The sequence below is a fragment of the Mustela nivalis genome, assembly GCF_964662115.1.
Source record: "Mustela nivalis genome assembly, chromosome: 4".
NCBI lineage: Eukaryota > Metazoa > Chordata > Mammalia > Carnivora > Mustelidae > Mustela > Mustela nivalis.
This window is the reverse complement of record NC_139023.1, coordinates 160,628,277-160,651,628: the sequence shown is the minus strand read 5'-3', so window position 1 is coordinate 160,651,628 and position 23,352 is coordinate 160,628,277. Positions and strand designations below refer to the sequence as shown.

General features: G+C 50.6%; 1 protein-coding gene across 1 annotated transcript in view; it reads right to left on the bottom strand.

Annotated features, from left to right (window-relative positions):
- Nucleotides 1–23,352, bottom strand: part of LOXL2 (lysyl oxidase like 2) — an 87,407-nt gene that overhangs the window by 40,631 nt on the left and 23,424 nt on the right. Inside the window, exons 2-3 of the mRNA XM_082729238.1 lie at nucleotides 19,527–19,947; nucleotides 12,635–12,810 (exon numbers count right to left, since the gene is read on the bottom strand). Coding sequence (XP_082585364.1) covers nucleotides 12,635–12,810; nucleotides 19,527–19,878 — 528 coding nt within the window. The 5' untranslated portion in view covers nucleotides 19,879–19,947. The remainder of the gene's footprint in view (nucleotides 1–12,634; nucleotides 12,811–19,526; nucleotides 19,948–23,352) is intronic.

The window sequence follows — 23,352 nt, the reverse complement described above, 5'->3', positions numbered from 1 at the left end:
TCACTCCAGCTTCAGGGTGTAAAGCCAGGCCCCGCTTCAGCAGCCCCGCAAGGCAGTGGAAAGTCTGTGGGCTGGGAGTGATGGCATTTGGCTCTGGTTCCCTTCCACGCAGAGAAGGAAAGCGCCAGGGGCAGGACAGTGTTTGCCAACTTAGATCCTGGATCATTTACAGCCTCCATTCAGGCCACGGGACCTGTGCCACCAAGACACGTGGGACAGGGGTGAGCCAAGAAAGGGTCTGAGCTCCAGACCGGCCTGTGCACCAGCCCCCTCCTGTCTCTTCCCACCCCAGGAGGCGGGGCTAGAATGGCCAGAAGGAAAGTTCCTGCTGAGGCACCCGCCCTGGGACTACACGGGGCAGGCGGCTGGGGCCACCTTAATTAAATTCCGATCCTTCTCCCCTTTATTAAATTCCGATCCTCCTCCCACTACGCAACTCCCCACCCCCCACCCCCTGCCAGCCACCATGGGGCAGCAGTGTAGGCTCACTGAGCAGAGATGTGAAAGTGACCCTCGGTACCCCAGCTACCAGCGTGGGACAGGGGACGCAGCAGACCCACCCACGTTCCCTTGTCTCGGTGCAAGGTGGCATCTCTTCCGCAGAAATATGATAGTGACGTGGGGGAGCCAGGTGGGCTCAAGGATGTGGGAAATGAGGTTTAGAGAGAGAATGTTGCTAGAGCAAGGTGTCCTTGTCCTTGTTCTTCCACCGACTCACTGCCTCTGTGTGTGTGTGTGATATGGTGTCCGTGTGGGTCTGTGTGTCTGCACGTGGGAGTGTGAGTCTGTCTGTGCACCTGTGCAGTGCAGGAGAGGTCTAGAGGGACTTGTTCTCTCCAAAGCCTTAGAAAAGTGGTCAGGATCGTTCCTTCAAAACGGAATGTCTTCTCTCTTCTCATGGAAGCATTGCTTTCTCATTCCGTCAGGCTCAAATTCACCTCAGTCATTCATTTATTCATTTATTCGTTCACTCATTCAAGAAAATACACTCTCTCCCCACTTGATGGACTTTGAAGGCTTCCTCCCTCTGGCCCCAAACACTGGGCCCTGTCTCTTCTCTGAATAACAAAATCCGCAAGGGCCCTCACTTATCAAACACCAGGGCGGGTTCTGGGCTCGCTCCATTCCCATGACAGCCCACGAGCAGGCCGATGGTACGCCCATGTTCCAGATGGAAAATGAGAAAATTTGGTGAGGTTTCACAACTTCTCCAAATGCACACAGCCAGTAAGTAGGTAAACAAGGGTGAACACTGAGTTCAAACTCCAAGCCTGTGCTCCAGCCTTGGACTGCTGGTCTCTACCCTCCCACTCACACCCTGTCCAGTGCGAGGTACTGAGTTGACCCACACAGGGCAGGGTCAGGGGTTTGGCCTTCTGGATGGTCCCTTTGGGGCTCTGGTGGGAGAAGCCCTGAGTCAGACCAGAGAGTACGTGAGGGGAGACCTGCCTCCCAGCTGCTCTTGGACTTGGGCCAGGGGGCAGCAGGGAAACCCATCCTGGTGCACATTCAGAGCTCCCTGCTAGCTAATGAGCTCCCTTAGGCCGCTATGTACAGGAAAACACACACAGACACACAGAACTTCCCTCCTTACTTCACCGCCGTGGAATCTCTTCCATAACCACAAGGGTTAGATATTTTTTTTTCTCATAAGTTCAACTCCAAAAGAGAAGAGAAGATGTGAAACACTGAAACACAGACACATTTTTCTTTCTTTTCTAACAAAGGGCTCTCTAGACGTGCTGGTTATACATTAAGACCAATAGCCCAGAAGCTCGAAGAACATCTGGCACATTTTTCAGATTACAATTAAAGTTTGAATGCTGTCTCTCTTGCCAGATATAAGAGTTCACCCAGATCTCCAACAAGGCCTTCCTCCAAGGAATTCACAGAACCTTCTAGACTCGTCCTACTCAGAACTCCTCTCGTCCCCGGCACGGCTCCAGCCCTGGGAGTGAGGACCAGCTAGTTCCAAAAGGGCAAATCAAGGTGCAGGGAGGTGAGGCCCTGCCTTGCTTCAGCCAGAGGGGCTGGTGGAAAGAAAGGCTGACACAAGAGCACCACGCCTGGACTCCCAGGCTTGTGTCTGCACGACATTCCACATTTGCAGTGTCTGTGAATGACTTGCAAAAATTCCACAATGTGACAGTCTGGGGCTGTCGCCAAGGAGGAAAAATCACCAATTTTGAAAGCCTCGTTGAAGATTGCATCAGGTAGAGATACCAGGGGAGGAAAGGCAAGGCCAGCAAGAAAGACAGCCTATGAGGACATGGTAATTTGAGTACGAAGCACCCCCGTCCTGGGAGGCATGTTGGTAAGGGCCCCATCTTAGCCCAATTATCTTCCTTCCCTCTGCTTTAGAAGCTGTCCTTGAACATCAGCCCAGGCCTGCCCACCTGAGAAGGCATCCCGGGAGAGGTGTGGAGGAGGGAGGATGGCAGTGGTGAGCTACTCGAGCACGCGGTCATTCCGACGAGAGTGCATGGCTGGTTCAACCTCTGCTGGCTTACCAACCCCAGCCCCCTACTGCTAACAGCTCTCTGAATCCTGCTCTCTAAGCCCTCAGCTGCCTTTATTCAGCTGTTTCCACCTTCCCCTCCTCAAGTCTCCCATCGCTGACCCAATCCCATCTCCATCTGCCAGACAGGTGGCAACGGGGGAACCTCGGGAATGAAATGACTGGAACTCTCACTTCACACAGGCTGAGTGTCTCCCTGGTGTGGAGGATTTGCGGACCCAGTCCACCTCTCACACCAGCTTGCCCACTGCGTGTAGTCATGTCTTGCTCCAAACCTTCCCATGACTCCCCAGGCCTTAGGCTCCCAGGTCTGATCCATACCACACCCTCCCTTCCCTTTGTCCAGCCAGCGACCTTCTCTCACTGCCACAGACATCACTCCTTAAAGCCCAGCATTGAAACTCATAGGAATTCCCTCTTCCTTCTCTCTGAGTCCTACTGACTGCAGGGACAATCTCATTCATGCATTTGAACGTGTCTGTTAAATGCTCCTGGCACCGTGTGGGGCCCTGGGCCACACAGGCCAACCCGACACACCAGTCTCTTGCTGCACTCCTGACAGGATACAGACAGCACCATCTCCCCGACGAAGCTCCCCTCCCCCACTATCTGGTCCACAGAGATTGGATTTCTTTATTCCCCGCACATTTGCTTTTTTTTTCTTTTTTTAAGATTTTGTTTATTTATTTGACAGAGAGAGAGATCACAAGCAAGCAGAGAGGCAGGCAGAGAGAAAGGGGGAAGCAGGCTCCCCGCTAAGCAGAGAGTCCGATGAGGGGCTCGATCCCAGGACACTGAGACCATGACCTGAGCCAAAGGCTTAACTCACTAAGCCACCCAGGTGCCCTGCACATTTGCTTTCTGAGTCGCTCAGTTAGTCTTTGACTTAGCCTGACCATCTTGCACTCTGATTATTTCTCTTTCCAATGTGTTTTTGCCAGCTCAGAACTGTGAGTTCCTGAGGGCAGGACGGTGCCTTATTCATTTCTGTCTCACCCATGGCCCCTAATCCCAGACACGACACATAGTGGGTCCTCAAACATTTTTGGAAGGAACCAATAATGGTTTTTAAAACTCCGATCACAGGAATTCATCTTAGCCGAACATTGAGCTCCCAAGCTAAAAGTGTAATAAAGACCCCCTTTATTCTTTGTTTAATGCAAAATAAACCACCAGGCAGCACTTGTTTCTCTTCAGAGCATAAACACTACGTGTGTGACCTATGGATGGACAAGTAGGATGTCTACACTCTCTCCATGCGCACCCTTGTCATCCTGGCTATTAACACCCTCCCTCACCTCTCAAAACCTGATACTAAGGAAGTTTCTGGGCTGAATTAAAAGCTGATCTGACCCTCAGTACATATCTAGATGATTTAGCTAAGTGGGTATTCTCCGTAAACAGCATGAGGCATGCTGTAGTTGAAGCATCTGGCCACACTGTAGATACCCTTTTTTTTTTTTTCCTTAAAGATCTTACTATTTATTTGACAGAGAGAAAGAGCACAAAGCAGGGGGAGCAGCAGGCAGAGGAAGAGCGAGAAGCAGGCTTCCCGATGGGCAGGGAGCCCGATGCGGGGCTTAATCCCAGAACCCCGGGGTCATGACCTCAGCCGAAGGCAGATGCTTAACGGACTGAGCCACCCAGGCGCCCCTGTAATTATCTCCTTTTGATGATCGAATCAGAAATTCACAGAGTAAGGAGCCAAGTAAGAAGACACATTCTCTATCCAGGGACTTCCACCAGGTCAGATGATGAAGGGGAAGAGAGAAGGCATTGCCGTGATGGCTCAGCTCTGCGGGATGGCCACCAGTCGGGTGGGGGTGGTGTGGAGAGCTGAGGTCATTCTGAGCCACCAGAGGAAAAAACCAGCACTCTGTCCAGGCCCTCCTCCTGTAAATCAAGAGCCTTATAGGGTTGCTGGAAAACCGAATGCTCTGTATTTCATTTTCCAACCAGAAAGCACTGGGGTAGGTAACAGAGACTGCTTCTTTGGGGAACAAGCAAGCCCTCCAGTCTGCAGGAAGCTGGCGGGACACCTGCTCCAGCAGCCAGTCTCTCTGAGCCAGCAGGGGCGCTGAGGCCACAGCCCAGCCAGGTCCTGGACCAGACTCCCAGCTGGGGGTACTACTGCCTCTGGTGGGGGGGGGGTAATTATCACCATGGTAACTAAGTCACTGTCCTTCATGATTAGACTGTAATCTCCAGGAAGGCAAGGCTGTCCACTTCATCAATCTCTTTATTCCCAGTGCCTGGTATCTGTCTGGTGCTTGGTTAAAACATATCAAATGAATGCAGGACCAGATCCAGCATCCGGCTAACTTAGCACCAGCCTCAGGGGGGTGGAGCGGGGCAAGGGGCGGGATTCCTTGGCACTGACCCCTCTGGCATGGTTGAAGTGACTAATTTGAATGGCTCCGGTCCAGGGCAGCCCCACCCGAGCCACAGGAGTGGGATCGCCCCACAGAATGGATCCCCCGCCTGGGGGGTGAGAGTCTCCTGCCCACCTCTCCCATTTTGCATCCCTTCTGTATGTACCCTTCCATATCCTCTCTTGTCTCCCTTTCCAAACGGCCACAAACTCCCCATCCCAGTCACACGTTCGAACCTCGAGTCCCTGCTGTCCACTCGTTGATTTCATCTCAGATAAGTTATCACACGGCTTGTTTCTTTCATCTAACAGGTAACCACAATGTCGCGTATTTCGCTTCTCACACAAATTATAATCATATTTATCCTCTTCGAAGAGTTGTGCGGACAACGCCCTCGCCAGGGATCAGGTTCCAGGTCTGTCGGGATGGGCGCAATTTCAAGTATTTTGTTTTGTTATCCGCACACATGCCCTTTTGCTTTTCAGAGGCTCTGACCTATTTTTCAGTTGGGAAAATAGGTCACCCTGGAACTACTTCTCTTGTGTTCCTTGTGGTGGCTGGCAAGCCACGATCACATAGAGACACAGTAAATAGAATCATGGAATGTTGGCACCGGACAGGATCTTATAGGTACATCCTTTTGCCCTACAAAACCCAACCCAGCTATATCTGAACGGTCCTGCTCAATGGGGCAGCGAGACTAGGGATTCAGAGGCCGTGGGCTTCCACCGCAGCTTTTCAGTCAGTCCCTCGTTGGGAGTGTCTGACACAAACTGCCCGCTTGCTCCCACTTCTCCTCCTGCCGCAGAGGGAGGCCATCCAGCTATCCTGCAGCCATCAGGGGAAACAGGACTATACTGAAGCTTGGAGGGGCTCCTGCCCTCAAAATTGGACAAAGATGAGGACAGACCCCCTTTCTTTCCTAAACCACCCAGTGTAAGCCATTGCACCCCCCTTCTGGTGGAAGGGGGGGAAGCGGGGACAGGGGGCAACTTTCAGCTGGGAAGTTCTCAGACCTTACTAGAGGCCCCAGATGCTGGTGAGATAAGGCTGCTGCTGCTGCAGGGAGACCTGGAAGCATTCCGGCAGCTGAGGGTGACTAATAACAAACCTGGGCTCCTGGAATTTTAAGAATTCACGCCAGCCTCAGTTCCCGTGGTTAAGAGAAGAAAGAGCTTTTTCAGGTCTCGTTGCCCTTCCAGAAGAATGTGAGAGTGTGGAGGGTAGGGGTACCAGATTCTCCCAGCTCTGGCTCCTTGTCCCTCCAGGGGCCTCTCCAGACCTCAGGGCTCCCTGCTGTCACAAGGAGAAACTGAGGCTTGGGGGCCACTTGAGGGATGGGCCCCCCTAAATCTCACAGCCGGGGGTTTCCAATCAGTCCCGATAACCTAACTGCCTTTGCAAGAGAGCCTTTAAAAAATGGGTACAGAAGAAGGCGGCATGAGGGGGTGAAGAAAAGGAAAAGATCTGTATGTTCCCTGATCTCACAACACATGGCTTCAGCCCTGAGCCCTTCTAGGACACATGAGTTAGCAATGTGCACAATAGCCAGTGTGGAGAGGTTGACTCAGGAGGGCATCTGGATTTGCAATCTCTTCTTATCTAATGCTTTTTCCAGCTTATCCACTGCCACAGACAGGAAACAAAGCCTCTCGAGTTAAGAGCCTCTGAAACCCTGGGAGGTTTAGCTGGGGCTCTGTTTCCTAGGTTTAAAAAGGATCCGTTTGCTCAGAAGCAATAGTATTCTGCATGGCAGACCTTGGTCCTGCTTGCCTCTTTTTGAGAAGGTTTTGAGGGCTGGCCTCTGACTCGTTTGCCTTATGAAAACACCGCTTTTGCAGCCCAGAGACCCATGAAGGGTCAGGCACTCCAGACGCAGAGCTGCAAATCTCAGGCTCCACCAGACCAGAACTCAGGCATCCTGCCTTCCACTCTGGAGTCTAAGACAGGCTCCCTAGCAAGATGTGACTGCATACAGTCTGTGTCTGAAGACCAGAGAACTGCAACTCCCCCTGGCGAATTTTCTGGATGCTGTGACCCGAGGTGGTGGACCGGGGAGGGGGAGGAGGCGGGGGGGGGGGCGGGGGTGGTCGCTAACCTAACGAAGCACGTTATAGCCTGCTAAGCACTTTGACAGAAATCATCTGAGTTTCTTCCTCTCCAGAACACTTAAAACTCCCTTGTAAATGATGAGTGCATGCTGTGTCGTTTTGATGGAGAAACCATCGTCACTCCGGATTACGGGACAGGTCATAGCCGGAAGGGACGGAATTCAAGCAGCTCATTTTTGTAAAGAGAATGGACCTGCCCAGGGCTCTGGCTGCCCGACAACAGGTAGCTCGGGGCCAAACCTGTGAACTCTCCCTTGGTGGGGTCATTCCTATGAAGGAGATGGGCTTCCTCCCTTCTTTGGAACTGAATCCGTGAAGTGTCAAAGAGCCCCCGGGGATGCCCCAAGCAGACGGAGGAGTCCACTGGAAACACAGTTAGCTCATTGAGTGAGATTCATCAGCTGGGCCCCAGGGCTTAGTGACTCACGTCTCTGGCATTCCAAAGTGGGATAAACTTGGTCTAGACTGATGCTCAGTTTTCTTCCACTCTCTGCTGGGGGAATTCCAGTGCACTCCGGAGAAGGCACAAGCCTGTGAGGGTCACCTCTAATGGTCTGTGATCTGCCCCCAATCTCTAGGAGTCAATGAGGATGGACGTTAGAGAAGAGTTAGAAATCCTGGCTGTACCCTTCAGAGTGGGAAGAGATGGGGTGGGGGCGGGTTGGGGGAAGTGCCCTCATCTCGTTCATTGGGCCAGTCATTTGCACCTGGAGGCATAAGCCACAGAGAAAGCATTAACTGACATCTCTTTTTGACCACACTCCACTCTTGGCCACTTTTGAATTTATGGACCCCAAACTGGGGAATTGGTGCTCACACTTTGATGTGGAAGAATAAGGGCCAAAAGTCTGCTCCTGCTTTCAAGGCCAAGGTTGGGCAGGACCAGAGAAGCGGCAGGGAGAGAGCCAGAGCACACAGCACACACACCAGCCGGCAGCCCTTCCGTGTGCATGAGAGAGAGAGAAAGATGCCGAGAGAGAAAGACTGCCAGCTATGGGCACCTCCTGCGCGGGCTTGGTGTACTTTTGTAAATACAGAGTAATGAGGGATCTTAGAATTTGGCAATCACCTCACACGGCTTCCTTCCCAGTGTAGGAATCTGGCTGCACGTTCCTGGCAGGAGGTCATCCCGCTCCTGCTGGAAGGACTCTTGTGACGGGAGCTTGCTACTTACAGGGTAGCCGCATACGCTGTGGGGCGGCCCTAAGTATTAACAGTTTCCAGGCGGAACCGAAATCTACGTCCCATTACCTTCTTATCCATCTTGGTTCTGGGTTAGAATCAATCACCCATCTTCTCCATGATAGCACTGCTGGAACTTAGAGAACCCACACGACGCCCCTCCTCTCTCTCTTCTCGTCACCAAATCTTCCTCTCCTCCTTTGATATGCTTTCCAGACCTGTCTCCATCCTGCTGGTCCATTCTCGGGGGGACCTAGCTAAGAGATGGCCCCAGATCTGAATCCTGCCCTCGATCTAAAAACCAAACAGTTTAGGGGAAGAATCTTTCCATCAGTGCGTCAGTGCATGTTCACATTTTGGGATTTTGTTTGTTTGTTTTGTTTTTACCACCATATCATAGCTTTGGCTTATACAGAGCTTTTAGTCGGCCAATCCCTTGCAGGGATTTTAAAGATACAGTCAGTGCTCTTCATTGTCAGTCACTGTCCTGGGCTTTCACTCTATGGCTGATTTTTTTCTTCCAGTATAGGACCTTGATATAGGACCTTCTATTCATCTCACTTTATTATAGTTTGGGCCTATTCTCCCAACATCCTGAGGTTTTTCTGAATCTCATTTAATAATGTTATATTCCAGCAATCCCTTCTAGTTTTGTGTCCCCTGTAACTGTTTCTGGGGCACATTTTAATCTCCACATAAACATCTGCTGTTAGAGAGGCAGCAGCCGGGCCCCAGGAACGATGGTTCGAGACCATCCGCTGTGTTCACAGATTCACCTGCAGCCTTTCCCGGCACCGTTTGTTATCCCACAGTCACCCATTGAACTGCATGTCCACCGGCGTACATCTCTTGCTCTCACCCACAAACGTCTAAAAGGGAATGTTTCTGTAGCCAAGAGGAAAGATTCCATGACACAGGCTATTACGTGAGGTATTTTGGAGAAACTTCTCAACATCCCACAAATATCCCTGTAAGTGGTCTGGGCGGCTCCCTACCCATCAGGCTGGCTCTGACAGGAAGCGGGGGTTTTAGCCACAAAGTCCTAGATGGACTGGCAACTCTCTCAGTTTCTCCTCAGACATCTGGAGATGTGGGCCCTTTCATGACCTCCGTTCAGCTGACACCAAAGGGAAGAAGATTCCAGAGGACGGCTTATCAGCTGAAAGTTTCCTCAGAGTCTGTGGCTGGGCAAGAAAGCTCCCAGTGTGGCTCACAGTAACTGTATGAAGAAGAGAGAGGACTTCGAGGAGCCTGCAAAGGGTGGAGGGCGGTGGGAGTCATGCCACCCTTCCAACCAGTCATCCCCATCCCACCCTGGTAGTACTCTCTGGGTTACCGTAAGTTCATTTAGGGTCTAGGCTCCTCGCCTTGGAATGATCCCCCAGCTTTCCAAAGGCATGTCAGGTCATAGGGTCATGTCTTTTTTTTTTCCCCAATGGGGTCCTCGACCATGCTGTGTATACAGCATGCACCCAACAAATGTCCAGAAAAAAGACAGGTACTGGAGTGCCTGGGGGGCTCCATCAGTTACGCATCTGCCCTTTGGCTCAGGTCGCGATTCCGGGGTCCTAGGATGGAGCCCTGCATCGGGCTCCCTGCTCAGTGGGGAGCCTGCTTCTTCTTCTCCCTCTGCCTGTTGCTCCCCCTACTTGTGGTCTCTCTTTCTCTCTCTCTCTCTGTCAAATAAATAAATAAAATCTTTTAAAAAATAATAAAGACAGGTACTAAGCTTTTGTGGTGGACTCTTAGCATTTCCAGAATAAAAAGAAGTACTTTTTCCTATATTTGGGGGGGCCATTTCTCTGCCTATTCTACCCGGTCTAGGGTCTGCTTTTTCTAGGACCAGATTCAACAGACACTTCTCTGTTGACGTGCCATGCCCAGAGTCCTTTTTCCAGAATCATTTTTTTCTAACGGCGGATGAGTCCTTTCATTCTCCCCCGGCCCCCAAACCCACGGACATGTTGGCCCACCTTCTTTCTATTCAACCATCAGTGACTTTCTTATGCCTGGAAGCCTGGATCTTCACATGACAATGCAACTATATTATCCCGAGGTTCTAGGCTAAAGAGAGGCCCATTAAAGCTCATTTTTTGAATAAGCAGGGTGATGCTACGAAAGAGTGACTTGCTCCTATGTGCTTCTTACCACTGTTTAATTTGATATTTGACCCAGGGAGATTGTTCACCTGTGGGGAAGAAGATCTCGGATACGCATTCCTAAGAAGAAAATTTAGGCGGGGCGCCTGGGTGGCTCAGTGGATTAAGCCGCTGCCTTCGGTTCAGGTCATGATCTCAGTGTCCTGGGATCGAGCCCCGCATCGGGCTCTTTGCTCAGCGGGAGCCTGCTTCCTCCTCTCTCTCTGCCTGACTCTCCGCCTACTTGTGATCTTTCTCTCTGTCAAATAAATTAATAAAATCTTTAAAAAAAAAAAAAGAAAAAAAGAAAATTTAGGGGTTGGAGACACTGTTCCTATCAGGTACCCAATGCTATTTGTACTGGATACAATAGTGAATTAGACAGACCCCTCCCCCCAAGAAGCTTCCAATCTCCTTGGAAATTGGGTGCTAACGATCCCATATGAGGTGATAAGGAGCAGAGATAGAACATGTGAAACTGGACTGGACATGCCCATCCTCCAAATCACAGACTTTATGGTAAAGCCAAGTTGTCGTTGATATCTGGAGCACCAACGCACATCAGATCTTTGCGAATCCCTTCTACTCCTCCCAGATTAAACAGCAGCATGTGAAGAGTGTCAGCTAGAAGCTGTCTGATCCTGGCAGTGGAGAGAAAGCTAGAAATCCTCTTCCCTGCTTTAAGGCAGGCTTGGACCCGTTCCCAGTGTACTCAGTGTGCTCTAGGAACATATGAGAAAAGAGTGGGACAGTGTGAGTCATGGGAGGAAAATGCAAAGACCACAGACTGGGGAGAACTTCCTCTGAAGCCCAAATAGGGCAATTTCAAGTTGGTTCTAAGGTCAGCTGGGCGGTAAAGCACAGTGAAGGCCCTTTGGCTTGGCTTCATGGCAGATCCCACGGCGCCTCGGGGGTGACATCCAACGTGTCCTTGAGGAGGCTGTCCTAAGCCTCAGGTGCCTTGTCCATAAGAGCAGTGCCATAAATGTTTGTTGGTTTTGTTGTTTGCATGGAGAACTCATTGACGAGCTAACTCTGAAACGTAGCCATAAATGTAGAAGAGTCACAAGCCCTGTGGCCATTTCCAAATGCTGACTTGGGGCAGGCTGGCAACATCAGAATCATCTGAGAGAACTTTCAAAACTAGTCTGGTTCCCTAGTGGGAATTCTGCTTCAGGGGTTCTGGGGTGAGGCCCCAGTATGTGCTTTTTAAAAGTGATTCTGGGGGCGCCTGGGTAGCTCGGTCGTTAAGCGTCTGCCTTCGGCTCGGGTCATGATCCCAGGGTCCTGGGATCGAGCCCCGCTTTGGGCTCCCTGCTCAGCGGGAAGCCTGGTTCTCCCTCTTCCACTCCCCCTGCTTGTGTTCCTTCTCCTCTGTGTGTCTCTGTCAAATAAATAAATAAAATCTTAAAAAAAAAAAAGTGATTCTGATCCCCAGCTAGATTTGGAAACAATGGTCCTTTGGTAGGTAGCCTCCGAGATGGCCCCCAATGGTCTCCTCCTTCTGCATTCACACCCTTGGGGAATCTCTTCCCACACTTATACACTTGGTCTGTGTGACCAACAGAATATAGCAGAAATGATGGTCTATCGCTTCCAAGATTGAGTTATGAAAGGCTGTGGCCTCCGTGTTTTGCTCCCGTTCTCTCTCTTTTGAATCACTCACTCTGGAGAAGGACAATGGTCATGTCGTAAGAATACCCAGGCAGGCTATAGAGAGGCAGAGAACCAGAAAGATCCAGCTGATGGCCAGCAACGAATGCTGGCCAACAGCCACGTGAGTCAGCTTGGGACAGGGCCCCCTGCCTGAATGTGATCAAAGTCAACCAGCTAAGCCGCTCCCGGATTCCCTTGGAAACTAAGTGAGATCATAAAGGCTACTGTTTGAAGCTGCAAAATTTGTTTTTTTGGTAATTTGTTACACGGCATTTGATAACTAGTACATTTTCCCAGCCGAAAAGGCAAGCTCTGGACAGAGCCCAGAGGGGCTTTCCTGTGTACCCTCTGTAGCTTCCTCTCACACCACTCCTACATTTCCCTTGTCTCTTGGCCTGTTTGACCCATTTACCTCCATTCATACCTCGGGGCCTCTGTGCCTCACGCAAGCCATTCTTTGTGTCCGGAATGAGTACCCTTTCTCCACCCACTGGTGGTCTCCTCTTCTCCTGCAGCAGCCCCAAACACTAAATCATGTTGGCTTGGGTTCCCTCCTTAGCAGTCACGCACTCTCCTTGGAATCACTAGATGTGAATCAAGTTACATGGAAGAAAGAAAATACTGACGTGTGGGCGTCATCAAGAACACAAGACTTGCCTCTATGTGGTTGACCAACGAATTGTCGAATTTGAAACCAGGAATCCTTTTGTCACTGCACACCACACCCACATCTTCTGTGTGCTTGCAGTCGGTGACGCCCCAGCCGTTGGAGGAGCAGGCCGCGAGGGTGGCCTCCCTCCCTGTGCAGTAGACATTGTCCAACCAGATGGGCCCTGAAGGAAGCAGAGAAGAGAGAGACCAAGGGCTGCATCAAAATTGGTTTGCATCTTTGGGGGCACCAACATCATCCAGAGAGAATTTTTCTCTAATTTTGGCAGTTATTGTGGTCATCAATTGATTGTTGGTATGTTTGAGATACTGGATATCATTCTAGGGTATCTGGGTCCCCTTTCCAGAGTAGGCAGCTGATGTGATTTGGGGATGTGCTAGACTGAATGTGATTTGGACAGAAACTAGATTTGAGCCCAGATGTCATGTGGTTAGTAGAACGGGCAGAGATTTTGGATGCCAAGCTGGGTTTTATACTGAGAGAGCCACTTAGCCTTGGCACCTTGGTCAAAACCCTTCTTTCTCATCAGACACGTCAACTGCAGGGCTACGTAGAGGTTAGAGAGAATATGTGGCCTGTATCTAGTTTGTTATTGGCCCAACGTTGCTCAAATAATGTGACAAGGATGACGATGGCAATTGTCATTAGACTGACCATGATGCAGGCTAGACTCACCTTCCATCTGCAGCAGAGGCTGAACTCTGACCCCTCAGCGAAAATGTAAACCACCCTGCAACTGAGGGTTTGGAGTTTTTCAGGCATTTTCATAGGTTTCATAGGCACCTTCCCTGTGCCTCAGGGATGGTCATTCCCACCTTCCAGACACAGAACTCTGGCTCAGGGGGACGGTTCATCCTCAAGATCACAGCCTGAGCCCAGAGGTTGGGCCATTCAGTGCTCTTCTCTCTGCCTGATGCTTCCCAGCCACTGATTTGGCTCTGCTACACTAAGACACAGAGTCACCCCCTCACGTTCTAAAAGTCTGGTGAAGGTAGGGCTGGGAGGCCTTGTGCAACTCTGCTTGCCTCCTGTGTGTCCATCTGATTTGCACTCTGTAGAAAATTCAGCATGCCAAGTGCCTCATACCATTAGAATGTTACCTTCAAAAGGGCAGAAAATACCAAGTGTTGACAAAGTTGAAAGAAACTGGAACCCTTGTGCGCTGACAGCAGGAATGCAAGACTGTACAGCCACTCCGGAAAATAGTATGGCGGTTCCTCAAGAAACAAAAACTGTGGACACAGGCTTCCGGTTATAGAGTGAAGAAGTCACTGGCATGAGAGGCACAGCACAGGGAACCCAGTCAGTGGCCTTGTAACGGTGTTGTGTGGAGACAGATGGTAGCCCTGCTCGTGCTGAGCGCAGCATAACGCACAGATTTTTTGAATCACATTAGTGATTCGAAACTAATGTGATGTGTGATGGCTGTATGTCAATAAATAAATAAATATTTAAAAAACAAAAATGGGATTCCCATACCATGCAGCGATCCCTGCTTCTGTGTATTTACCCAGAAGATCTGAAAGCAGGGTGTCTGAGAGCTATTGGCACACCCACGGGTGCTACGGCATTCTTCACAATAGACAAAAGTTGGACAAACTCTGGCATACGCACACCCTGCGTCTAGTGCTCAGCCTTAAAAAGGAAGGAAATTCTTTTTTTTTAATTTTTAATTTTTTATAAACATATACTTTTATCCCCAGGGGTACAGGTTTGTGCATCACCAGGTTTACACACTTCACAGCGCTCACCATAGCACATACCCTCCCCAATGTCTGTAAACCCACCCCCCTTCTCCCAACCCCCCTCCCCCCAGCAATCCTCAGTTTGTTTTGTAAGATCAGAGTCACTTATGGTTTGTCTCCCTCCCAATCCCATCTTGTTTCATTGATTCCTCTCCTACCCCCTTAGCCCCCCATGTTGCATCTCCACTAAGGAAGGAAATTCTAACACAGGCTGCAACATCAGGGGACCTTCAGGGCATCACGCTCAGTGAAATAAGCCAGTCACAAAATGACAAAACCGTATAATTCTACGTAGATGAGGTACTTGGAATAGTTGAGTTCATAAAGACGGAAAGTCAAATGGAGGTGGTCAGGGGCCGGGAGAGGGGAGCACGAGGAGTGGTTGTTTAACGGGGACTGAGCTTCCAGTTCCTCAAGACAAGAGGAGACTGGTTGTGTAACAACAGGAATGTACGAACACTACTGAATTGCGCATTGAAAAAATGGGGAAGACAGAGTATTTTACGTTTAGGTATATTTCACCACAATTTTTTAATGTGCTAAAGGGTTTCCAAAGGGTGATTTTTGTAAGTGCCCCTACAAAATGAGAAACAAACTCAAATGTCTCCTTTTTCTCCAAGCTCCAGGCAGGCCTCAACAGGATGATGGAGCCAGATACCCAGATACTCAGACTCTCTGCCTCGGGCCTGGGCACCACCAACTTGGCCAGCTACTTACCCAAGCGTGTTTCCCATTTCTGAAGTGAAAACAAGGATCCCCAACAAACAGGTCACCATGGAGATTCGATGAGATAATGTATGTGCTTAGTACATGTTCAAGCCCCTTTCCCTTCCTCCTTTCCACTAATCAGAAAAACAGGGAATCCCGTTGTTTCCAAATGCAAGGAAAACAGATACTGAAAAGCAGATACCAACACTCCCATCGCAGAGATGAGAAAACCGAGGAGGATCGGAGGTTCTTCGAGGTCAGGGTGGACGTGGGGCTAGTCCCTGACTCTGGGGCCCTGCTGAGACGCGTCTGCTGTCACCGATGGCCAGTTAGGGCTCCAACCGGAGTGCCTCAGACACATTATGGGGAACAACAAGCTGATTGAAAACATCTGGGCTAAGGGTTTCCAACCGGTTTCTCAATTTGGCCTCACTTCCCAGCCATCAAGCTCCTCGGAAACATATGTTCCCTCATCAGTTGCTGCTTGGACAACAAAATGTTTGTCTTACTAAGTACTAGCAACGGAAAAGACCCTCCACATTTGCAGGGAGGCCTCTTTGGAACATTCTGTGGCAAAGCTGCTGAAGGGACAGAGATGGTGAAAAGAAGCAGGGCCCTTATTCCATCTGCAATGAGAGAAACCACCCTGGCTGAGGGGAGGGGAAGCGGGACAGCGTGCAGCTGAAGGAACCAGGAGCAGCAAAGCAGACGCTCTCCGGCCTGCTTTATTCTTTGACAGGAACATTTGAAAGGAGCTCCCTGGGGTCCTAAGGGAATGAACTTCCCCCAGAGAGCTGCTTTCTTAAGTAGCATTAACTCACTGCCAATGATCCCACTCGGGATGTATTCTCACTAGGTGTTTTTTTTTTTTTTAAAGATTGTATTTATTTATTTGAGGGAGACAGTGAGTGAGGTCGCACACAAGCAGTGGAAGAGGGAGAGGGAGAAGCAAATGCCCTTCCTGAGCAGGGAGCCCGAAGTGGGACTTGAACCCAGGACCCTGGAATCATGACCTGAGCTGAAGGCAGATGCTTAACCAACTGAGTCACTCAGATGTCCCTCACCAGGTAATTTTTTGTAGATGGTGGAAGTGTAAATTTTGATATAGCCCGAGAGGCATGATACACTAATTTGGCTTGGTTCCATGACAATATATTTCCGTGTATGCTTCCTGCCTATCACGGACACTGTCCTGACTTTGCTCTGGCTCTCTCCTGCTGGGATGCACAGTGGGCCAGGCACAGCTCAGGAGACGTCATTTCAGAGCTGCTAGGAAAGTGGCACTTGGATTGTAGGCGCGACTCTAACTTTGGACACAAAGAGCCAGCCAATCAGAAACCAAACCTCATTCTATACTGTCCATTCATTCACTCTAAGAAATGCTTCCCCTGACAAGAGAAGAGATGTATCAACCAATCCACAAACCATTTGGAAGACAGAGATCACAAAGGGAACTCTGAAAGCCCACGTGTTCCCTGTGTTGTCAAAACAGTTGTTCAAGTTGGAAGCTCTGGGGCCCCACTGTGGTCATCTGTTGGCTTGGCCACTCTGATCTGAACAATGGGGAGTGAGGGGCAGCACGGGGTGGTGGGGCTGGGGAGAGATCAGATCTGAGTTTAGGTCTGAAGACAAGTCAAGGAGAGCAATCATCTCTAGTTCTGGCTGCTGGGAGACCCAGGGTGAGAAACAGAACAGCTGTCCCTTCTAGAACCCTCTGGAAGGGTCCATGAGTTCCCTGAGCTTAGAGACACTTCATGGGAGAAGAACTCTTGACAGTCCAGGCTGGAAAGCCTGGGAGGGCCTGGGTGATCTCCTGGGGCTTCCTTATTACTCCCTGTATGTCAGAGGAGAAAGAGATAGTAAGAGCTTGGCTCCGGTGGTCCCAGTGCATGCATGGAGCCAGCCTGCAGGTTAAACTCCTTTCCCAGGAGCACAGCCCAGGGCACCGGTCACATTCTCTGCTCCCTATGCCAACAACTGCTTGCTGACTGTTTTCAGTACTGTCCTCAATCGAAATGAATTAATCAGCTAATATTTACCAAGTGCGCAACATGTACCCAGTGCTAAGAATCCTAACCTGATGCTAAAGAATTCAAATACCTTTGTATCTAATAGACCTCTCCTGATGCAAAAACCAAGTATCACTTTTTACGGACAACATAATCCTCAAAGTTCAGGAGACAGGACAGTTCACACTTTTTTTTTTACCTCTGTTTCTCCCTTCATCTTTGATATTTCTCCTTCCTAAGTCCTGCAGGTTTCAGTATCCACCGAGATGACCGTTCTAGGATTCTCTGGCCTCTTGTTAGCTTCTCTCCGCAGCGTCTTTCCCTGGCCCTCCATCAGCCACTATCCCACGGTTGTAGCTTAGACCTTATCATTACCAACAATGGCACCCCTCTCCAGTGTCCATTTCAACCCTTCTGCTGTGTATCTGCATCTCCACCCAACCCCCCAAAAGGTTTCTAGCACACTCCTTCTTGTACTGCAATTTCCACCCTGACCCGTGTCCCCAACAGCCTTCCCCACAAGTTCCCCATGTAGTGCTGTCCTCCTTAATCCAGCCCAGACTGCAGGGTCCAGGGTTTCAGTTGCTCCCTCACACACTCCCTCTACTCCCTTGAGCTCTTCTCCCACCATCCTCCCCGGGGGGCAAAGTCTGAGCCAGGTTAACCCACTTCCCTGGCCACCCCACGCCCACGCTTGGGCAGTTGAACTGGAATGGGGAAAAAACCACACCCATCTAATCTAATGACAGGTAAACTTTAAGTCTGAGTAGAAATAAAATAAATAAAATAGTAGAAATAAAATAAAGTGGTCCCTGGAAAAACCTCATAGTCATTTGCAAGTATTATAAGATACCGAGGCTTGAGAGCCTAGGATTGAAAACACAAACCTGACATTACCCTTGGGTCACTCAGCTAGCAGAATACATGAAGATGTAGAAATGTGGAGACATGTCTGGAGGTTTTTGTTTTTCATTTTCATTTCATTTCATTTTAAAGTAGGCTCCATGCTGGGCGTGGAGCTCAACGCAGGGTTTGAACTCACGACCTGCGATCAAGACCTGAGCTGAGTTCAGCCAGATGCTCAATGGATTAAGTAACCCAAGCCTTCGGCATGCCCAGAGTTTTGTAAAGAACACAGGAAGTGGGCTTTAAAAGCCCAACATTGGCAGGGTGCCTGGGTGGCTCCATCAGCTGAGGTCTGACTCTTGATTTCAGTTCAGGTCGTGATCTCGGGGTTGTGGGATAGAGTCTGGTGTTGGGCTCCACCTTGGGTGTAGAACCTGCTTGGGCTTCTCCCTCTTCCTGCGTCCCCCTCTCTCTTTAAAAAAAAAAAAAAAAAGCCCAGCATTTGCTGACTCATTTTTGCTGCTTTAATCTCACCACTGCTAGGGAACCTCAAGTCAGCTTCAGAGAACATTTCACTGTAAAGTGTGGTCTCTTGTTCTGGTTACTCCACAGAGCACATTCAACTGCACGGAGGTAAGACATATAGGCGATGTAGATTTCTACATATAGAAATAGACTTCTACATATAAAAATCTACATATAGAAATCTACATATAGATTTTTTCCTATAATTTCTAGAATAACAGAAAGCAAGAGTTAGAAAGGACTTTAATAACAATCTATTTCAATGACTCCCAAATCTGGCTACATACACGATCACTTGGGAGGCTTCCAAAGGTTAGAGTCCTAGACTCTAGCCCAGACCTTAACCCAAAATACTATGGGCTAGCCCCCCCCCCCCGATAAGAACTGGTTCAGAGCACCAACACCAGCCCTCCCTCAAAGCTTTTACCAAAACACCTTCCCCCCCGCAAATATATTGACTTGAACTTAACAAGGGAAGAAAGAGTAGCCCAACCAAAGTGAAAAACCTAGATCAACTCTGTTCCTGTCACGGATGAGCCCAGAAGAGCGTCTTGCTGTTAACAGTGTGAAGGTTACACAAACAGCGCTGTCGGGAGAGTCAGGGAACATTGGCCTATGGGGAGCCTTTGTGAGAAAGAGCCAAAGGCACCCCTTCAAGGAAGGGGGGCCTGGAAGAAGGGCACCCAGTCCCCTGGCTCTCTTGGCCCCCAGGTAAGGCACAGGGGGCCACGGGTACAGACGAACTTCAGCCTTTAGTGAGGGTCACCAACCGGTCCGCTAGAGCCAGGAGGCATTTCCAGGACGCAGGACTTCCTGCCCTAACACACGGAAAGTCCCAGGTGAAGCGGGACAGTTGGATCCCGTGCCTTCACCGGGCACCCATCTGTTCCCACCTCTAGCCCAGACCCAGGAGGCTGGCCAGATGCAGGATTCTGGGGAATTCACACTGGTCAGCAACTGCACCTTCCTTTACCAGGCTCACAATCTCACACAGCACTGTTCCTGGGGTTTCCAGCAACACGAGCACTCAACTCCAATTCCTTTACCTTCCCCCTTGCCGTAGGAGGAGCTGGCGGTCCAGGCCTTGGCCTCCACGTATCCCAGCTCCCGGCAGACGACGTGGGCCGCGTGGATGGAGAAGTCGTCGTCGCACACGGTGCCCCACTGACCGTTGTAGTACACCTCCACCCGGCCCTCGCTGTGCTTCCTCTTCTGGCCGGCCAGGCGCAGCTGGATCTTCACTGTGTCCGAGGGCGCCTGGGGCCGGTGGTACTCGGGGGCCGGCTGCTGGAAGTACTCAGGGTAGGGCCAGCCCTCGTACTGTGCCAGGCTCAGGGACGGGAGCAGCGACAGCAAGGCCAGACACCCGCCGAGGCCCCAGCCTCCACGCCTCTCCATCCCCGTCTTCTGAACAGAGGACCTGCCCGAGGGGGTGCTGGGCGGTGAGGGGCGACAGGCAGGCGCGTCCTGGAAGACAGGGACAGAAGCACATTACAGGGGTCTGCAAAACGTCCAGCTTGGTGCTGAAAGCTCTTCACCTTCTGGACCCCAGCTTCCTCCCTTCTCCCGCCTAAGACTCCAGCTGACAGATGTGTGAATTTCTGCCTCTTCATTCTACGCACATTTCCCTGTCTCTGAAATGTCTTTTTCACTGGGGCTCCTGGCAGGCACAGCAGCCCATCCACACTTCATTTGAGCAGAGTTCTTTTTTTTTTCTTTTTTAAGATTTTATTTACTGATTTGACACATAGAGAGAGACAGTGAGCACAAGCAGGGGGAGTGGAAGAGGGAGAAGCAGGCTCCCAGCTGAGCGGGGAGCTTGATGCAGGGCTTGATCCCAGGACCCTGGGATCGTGACCTGAGCCAAAGGCAGATGCCCAACCGACTAGACCACCCAGGTTCCCCTTGAGCAGAATTTTTAAAAAGATGATCTATAGCGATGTGAGCAAGGTTCAGGGGAATGAAGCAAAGAGCATGATACCCAGGGCTGGCAATAGAGGTGAGCTGTTCCCACTCCAGCCTGAGAGGTCCGGGAGGGAGTGCTTGCCAGCACCAGAGAGAATGGCCAAGCTGAGAGGGTCACGTGTTCCGAACTGTGGCTCAAGGGAAGGGTCTTAAAGCCAAACCACAGCCACAGGAGCAGCAGGGATAAACACCGGACCTCTCTCTCTTCTGGTCTCCTGCTCTCTTTCCGGGGTCTCCTACCTGGGCAAGCCCACCGTCCTACCCGAAGTCAAGTGTGTTGGTGCAGTCTGTACTCCCCCCCCCCCAGGGGCTGGTGGGGAAGGAGGGCAGCAGGTAGAAAGGGCAAGCAGAGGGCACCAGCACATTCCCTTCTTCCCCAGCTCTGTACAGCTGGTTCCCCAGGGCTTCCCGTCTCCTTCATGCCAGATCCCTATTGAAGCAGCCTCCAGGATTCTCTCCTTCTGAGCTGGGCTCATCATCTAGACCCACTTCTCAACCTTTCCAGACACTTCTATGTCCCCATGTAGGTTACAAGCTTCTCAAGCGTAGGACTTATAGCTCATTCTTCTTTGGCTTCCCTGAGTAAACCCTGCAGGTTCATGGACATATGTACTGAACGAGAAGGCGGTCTGGTTCCAGGGACTGAGCCACTGGTGAGGAATGGAGCTTAACGTGATAATACATGGAAGAAGTCCCGTGTGCACTGTCTGGGCTTTCCTATGTGAGATGTCCTCCTCCTTCCTTTAGGACATTAGCTGACCCAGACAGAAATGGTCTCTTCCGGATTCAGAGAAGAACACCAGGAAAAACACCAGAAAAACATGGGCTGCTGCTCTCGCTGCACACACCTGTGAACCCTCCCCAGGCTCTGCTCTCAGGCTCCAGGCTCTCAGACACACCAGCAGGCTGCCAGCTCACACCCCTGATCTCATTACACCGTGCACTTGGGACCACCAGCCAGGGCCTGTCCTTAGCTCAGTGGTGGTTTCCGCAAGCAGCTGCCTCGGATGGTTCTGATGCCAGTGATGTCCCAGGGACGGTTCTGTCCCTTTTCACAGCTTCTGTCCCTGAAGGATGCAGGGGGCCGAGACCAGCATGCTCTTAGCACAGAGGGGAGGCATAAAGCTCTTGGTGGCAAACAAGAGAGAGGCTGAGTGGCCCATCATCGGGGAAGGGAGGACCGGTCAGCAGAGCAGGGGGGCTACTCTAGATTCTAGAGCCAGACAGCGTGGGTTCGAATCCGCGTTCAGATACTTATTCACTGTGCAACCTCGGGCAAATACCTAGCTTCTCTGTGTCTCTCTCTCTGTGTTTCCCATCTGTAACTTGGGGATAATACTACCGAGCTCACAGAAGTGTCATGAAGATCGAATGAAAGGCACATCGCAAGCACTATAGAAACATTTGCTAATGAAAAATTTAAATTCTCAAGATTGTAGTCTCCTTTCCCAGGTGGAGACTACCTCTAAGAATTCCACAGTGAGGATTATAGCAAGAGATAAATACTTAGATCATGGTCCCGGTCCTTCCACAGTCCAGAGAGAGGGACTACTAGTTTCAAAGGATTGCAGGTGTTCCCCAGCAGAGAAAGCAGCCTTGGGATGTGGGGCCCCAGAAACAAAACCAGGACAAGCAGGGGGAAGCTAAAAGTATACTACTTTCTATCTGAACCATGTATAAAGGGTTACGCTAAGCATATTCAGTTCAAGGCACCTCTCCACCGAGGAAGGACCAGAAAACTGCCCCAAGCTGTCAGGATGGCCGGACGGTGCCCAGTTCCCCCTCGTGGGTGCTGGGTGAAGAGGCCCGAGGACTGTGGAAGGCCCCCCAGTTCCACTGGAGATCCACACATGGTCATCCTGTGACTCACAAGCGAGGTCAGAAAGTCACGGGGGTTCCTGCAATAGCCCCCATTGGACACAGTCTGGCGAATGAGCAGGGTGGCTCGTCTCCCCGGCCCTCACTTCTCTCCCATCAGAGCCCCTTGGCACCCACAGGCTCAACTATGCTCACTAAAACCTCGAGGTATGGTGAAGAAGGCAGGGATCATGATTCTTCTACAAGAGCGAAACTCAAGAACCCGAGAGGACTAAGGACTCCACTGAAATTGCGCATTTGTGCAGGCAAAGCCGGAACTAGAAATCCCAAGCTACCAGGGCATCCACAATCCACCAGCACATGTAAGAAAGGCCCAAATTCTGCCCGGAGCATAGAAGCCTCTACACTTTGGCCCATACCTACTCTCTTGGCTTCAGTTCCAGCCACTCTTCTCTCCCCACTCTCACTCCAGACCTTCACATGTCACCTGTCTAGTCATACGAGCCTCTACTCGGCTGAAGCTTTACACCTAGATCAATGTGTCCCTATCCCAACCCTCCCCGCCTCCATCAAGCCCAGCTTCCCTCCAAATAGTATTATGTCACAAGCCCTCCCATTCTTTGGAAATTCTCATTCTCCGATGGACCTGGAGGGGCTAAATAGATGGGACACTCCAAGATGGGCCGCTTTAGCATGAAGAATTTTGAATGAAAAGCAATCAAAACCCCGTAGAATTCGGAAAAGCTCTTCACTTCCCCCTCAACTCCCCCAAAAGAATTCAGATAGAGAGACCTGCTCCAGGAAGAGAGCTGTCACCGTAGAGAACGACAGTAGTACATGAACTGGTTGTGTGGGCAGAGAAGAACCTTAGCAAGGCCTGTCTGATCAAAGTCCTGTGTGTCCCATTGTTTCTAAGGGGTCTGAGCGGCCCCCTAGCATTTGTTTATCAAACATTTACTCTTTCTCATCTCCCTGTGAATTGCATTCCTTCTTCTGAAGTCCCAGAACCCACCCCCTTTCTTTAGTTCAGGAAGACTTGCTGGTACCGCATTTTGCCTGTCTTTGGAATTTCCATGTCCCTGTATGTAA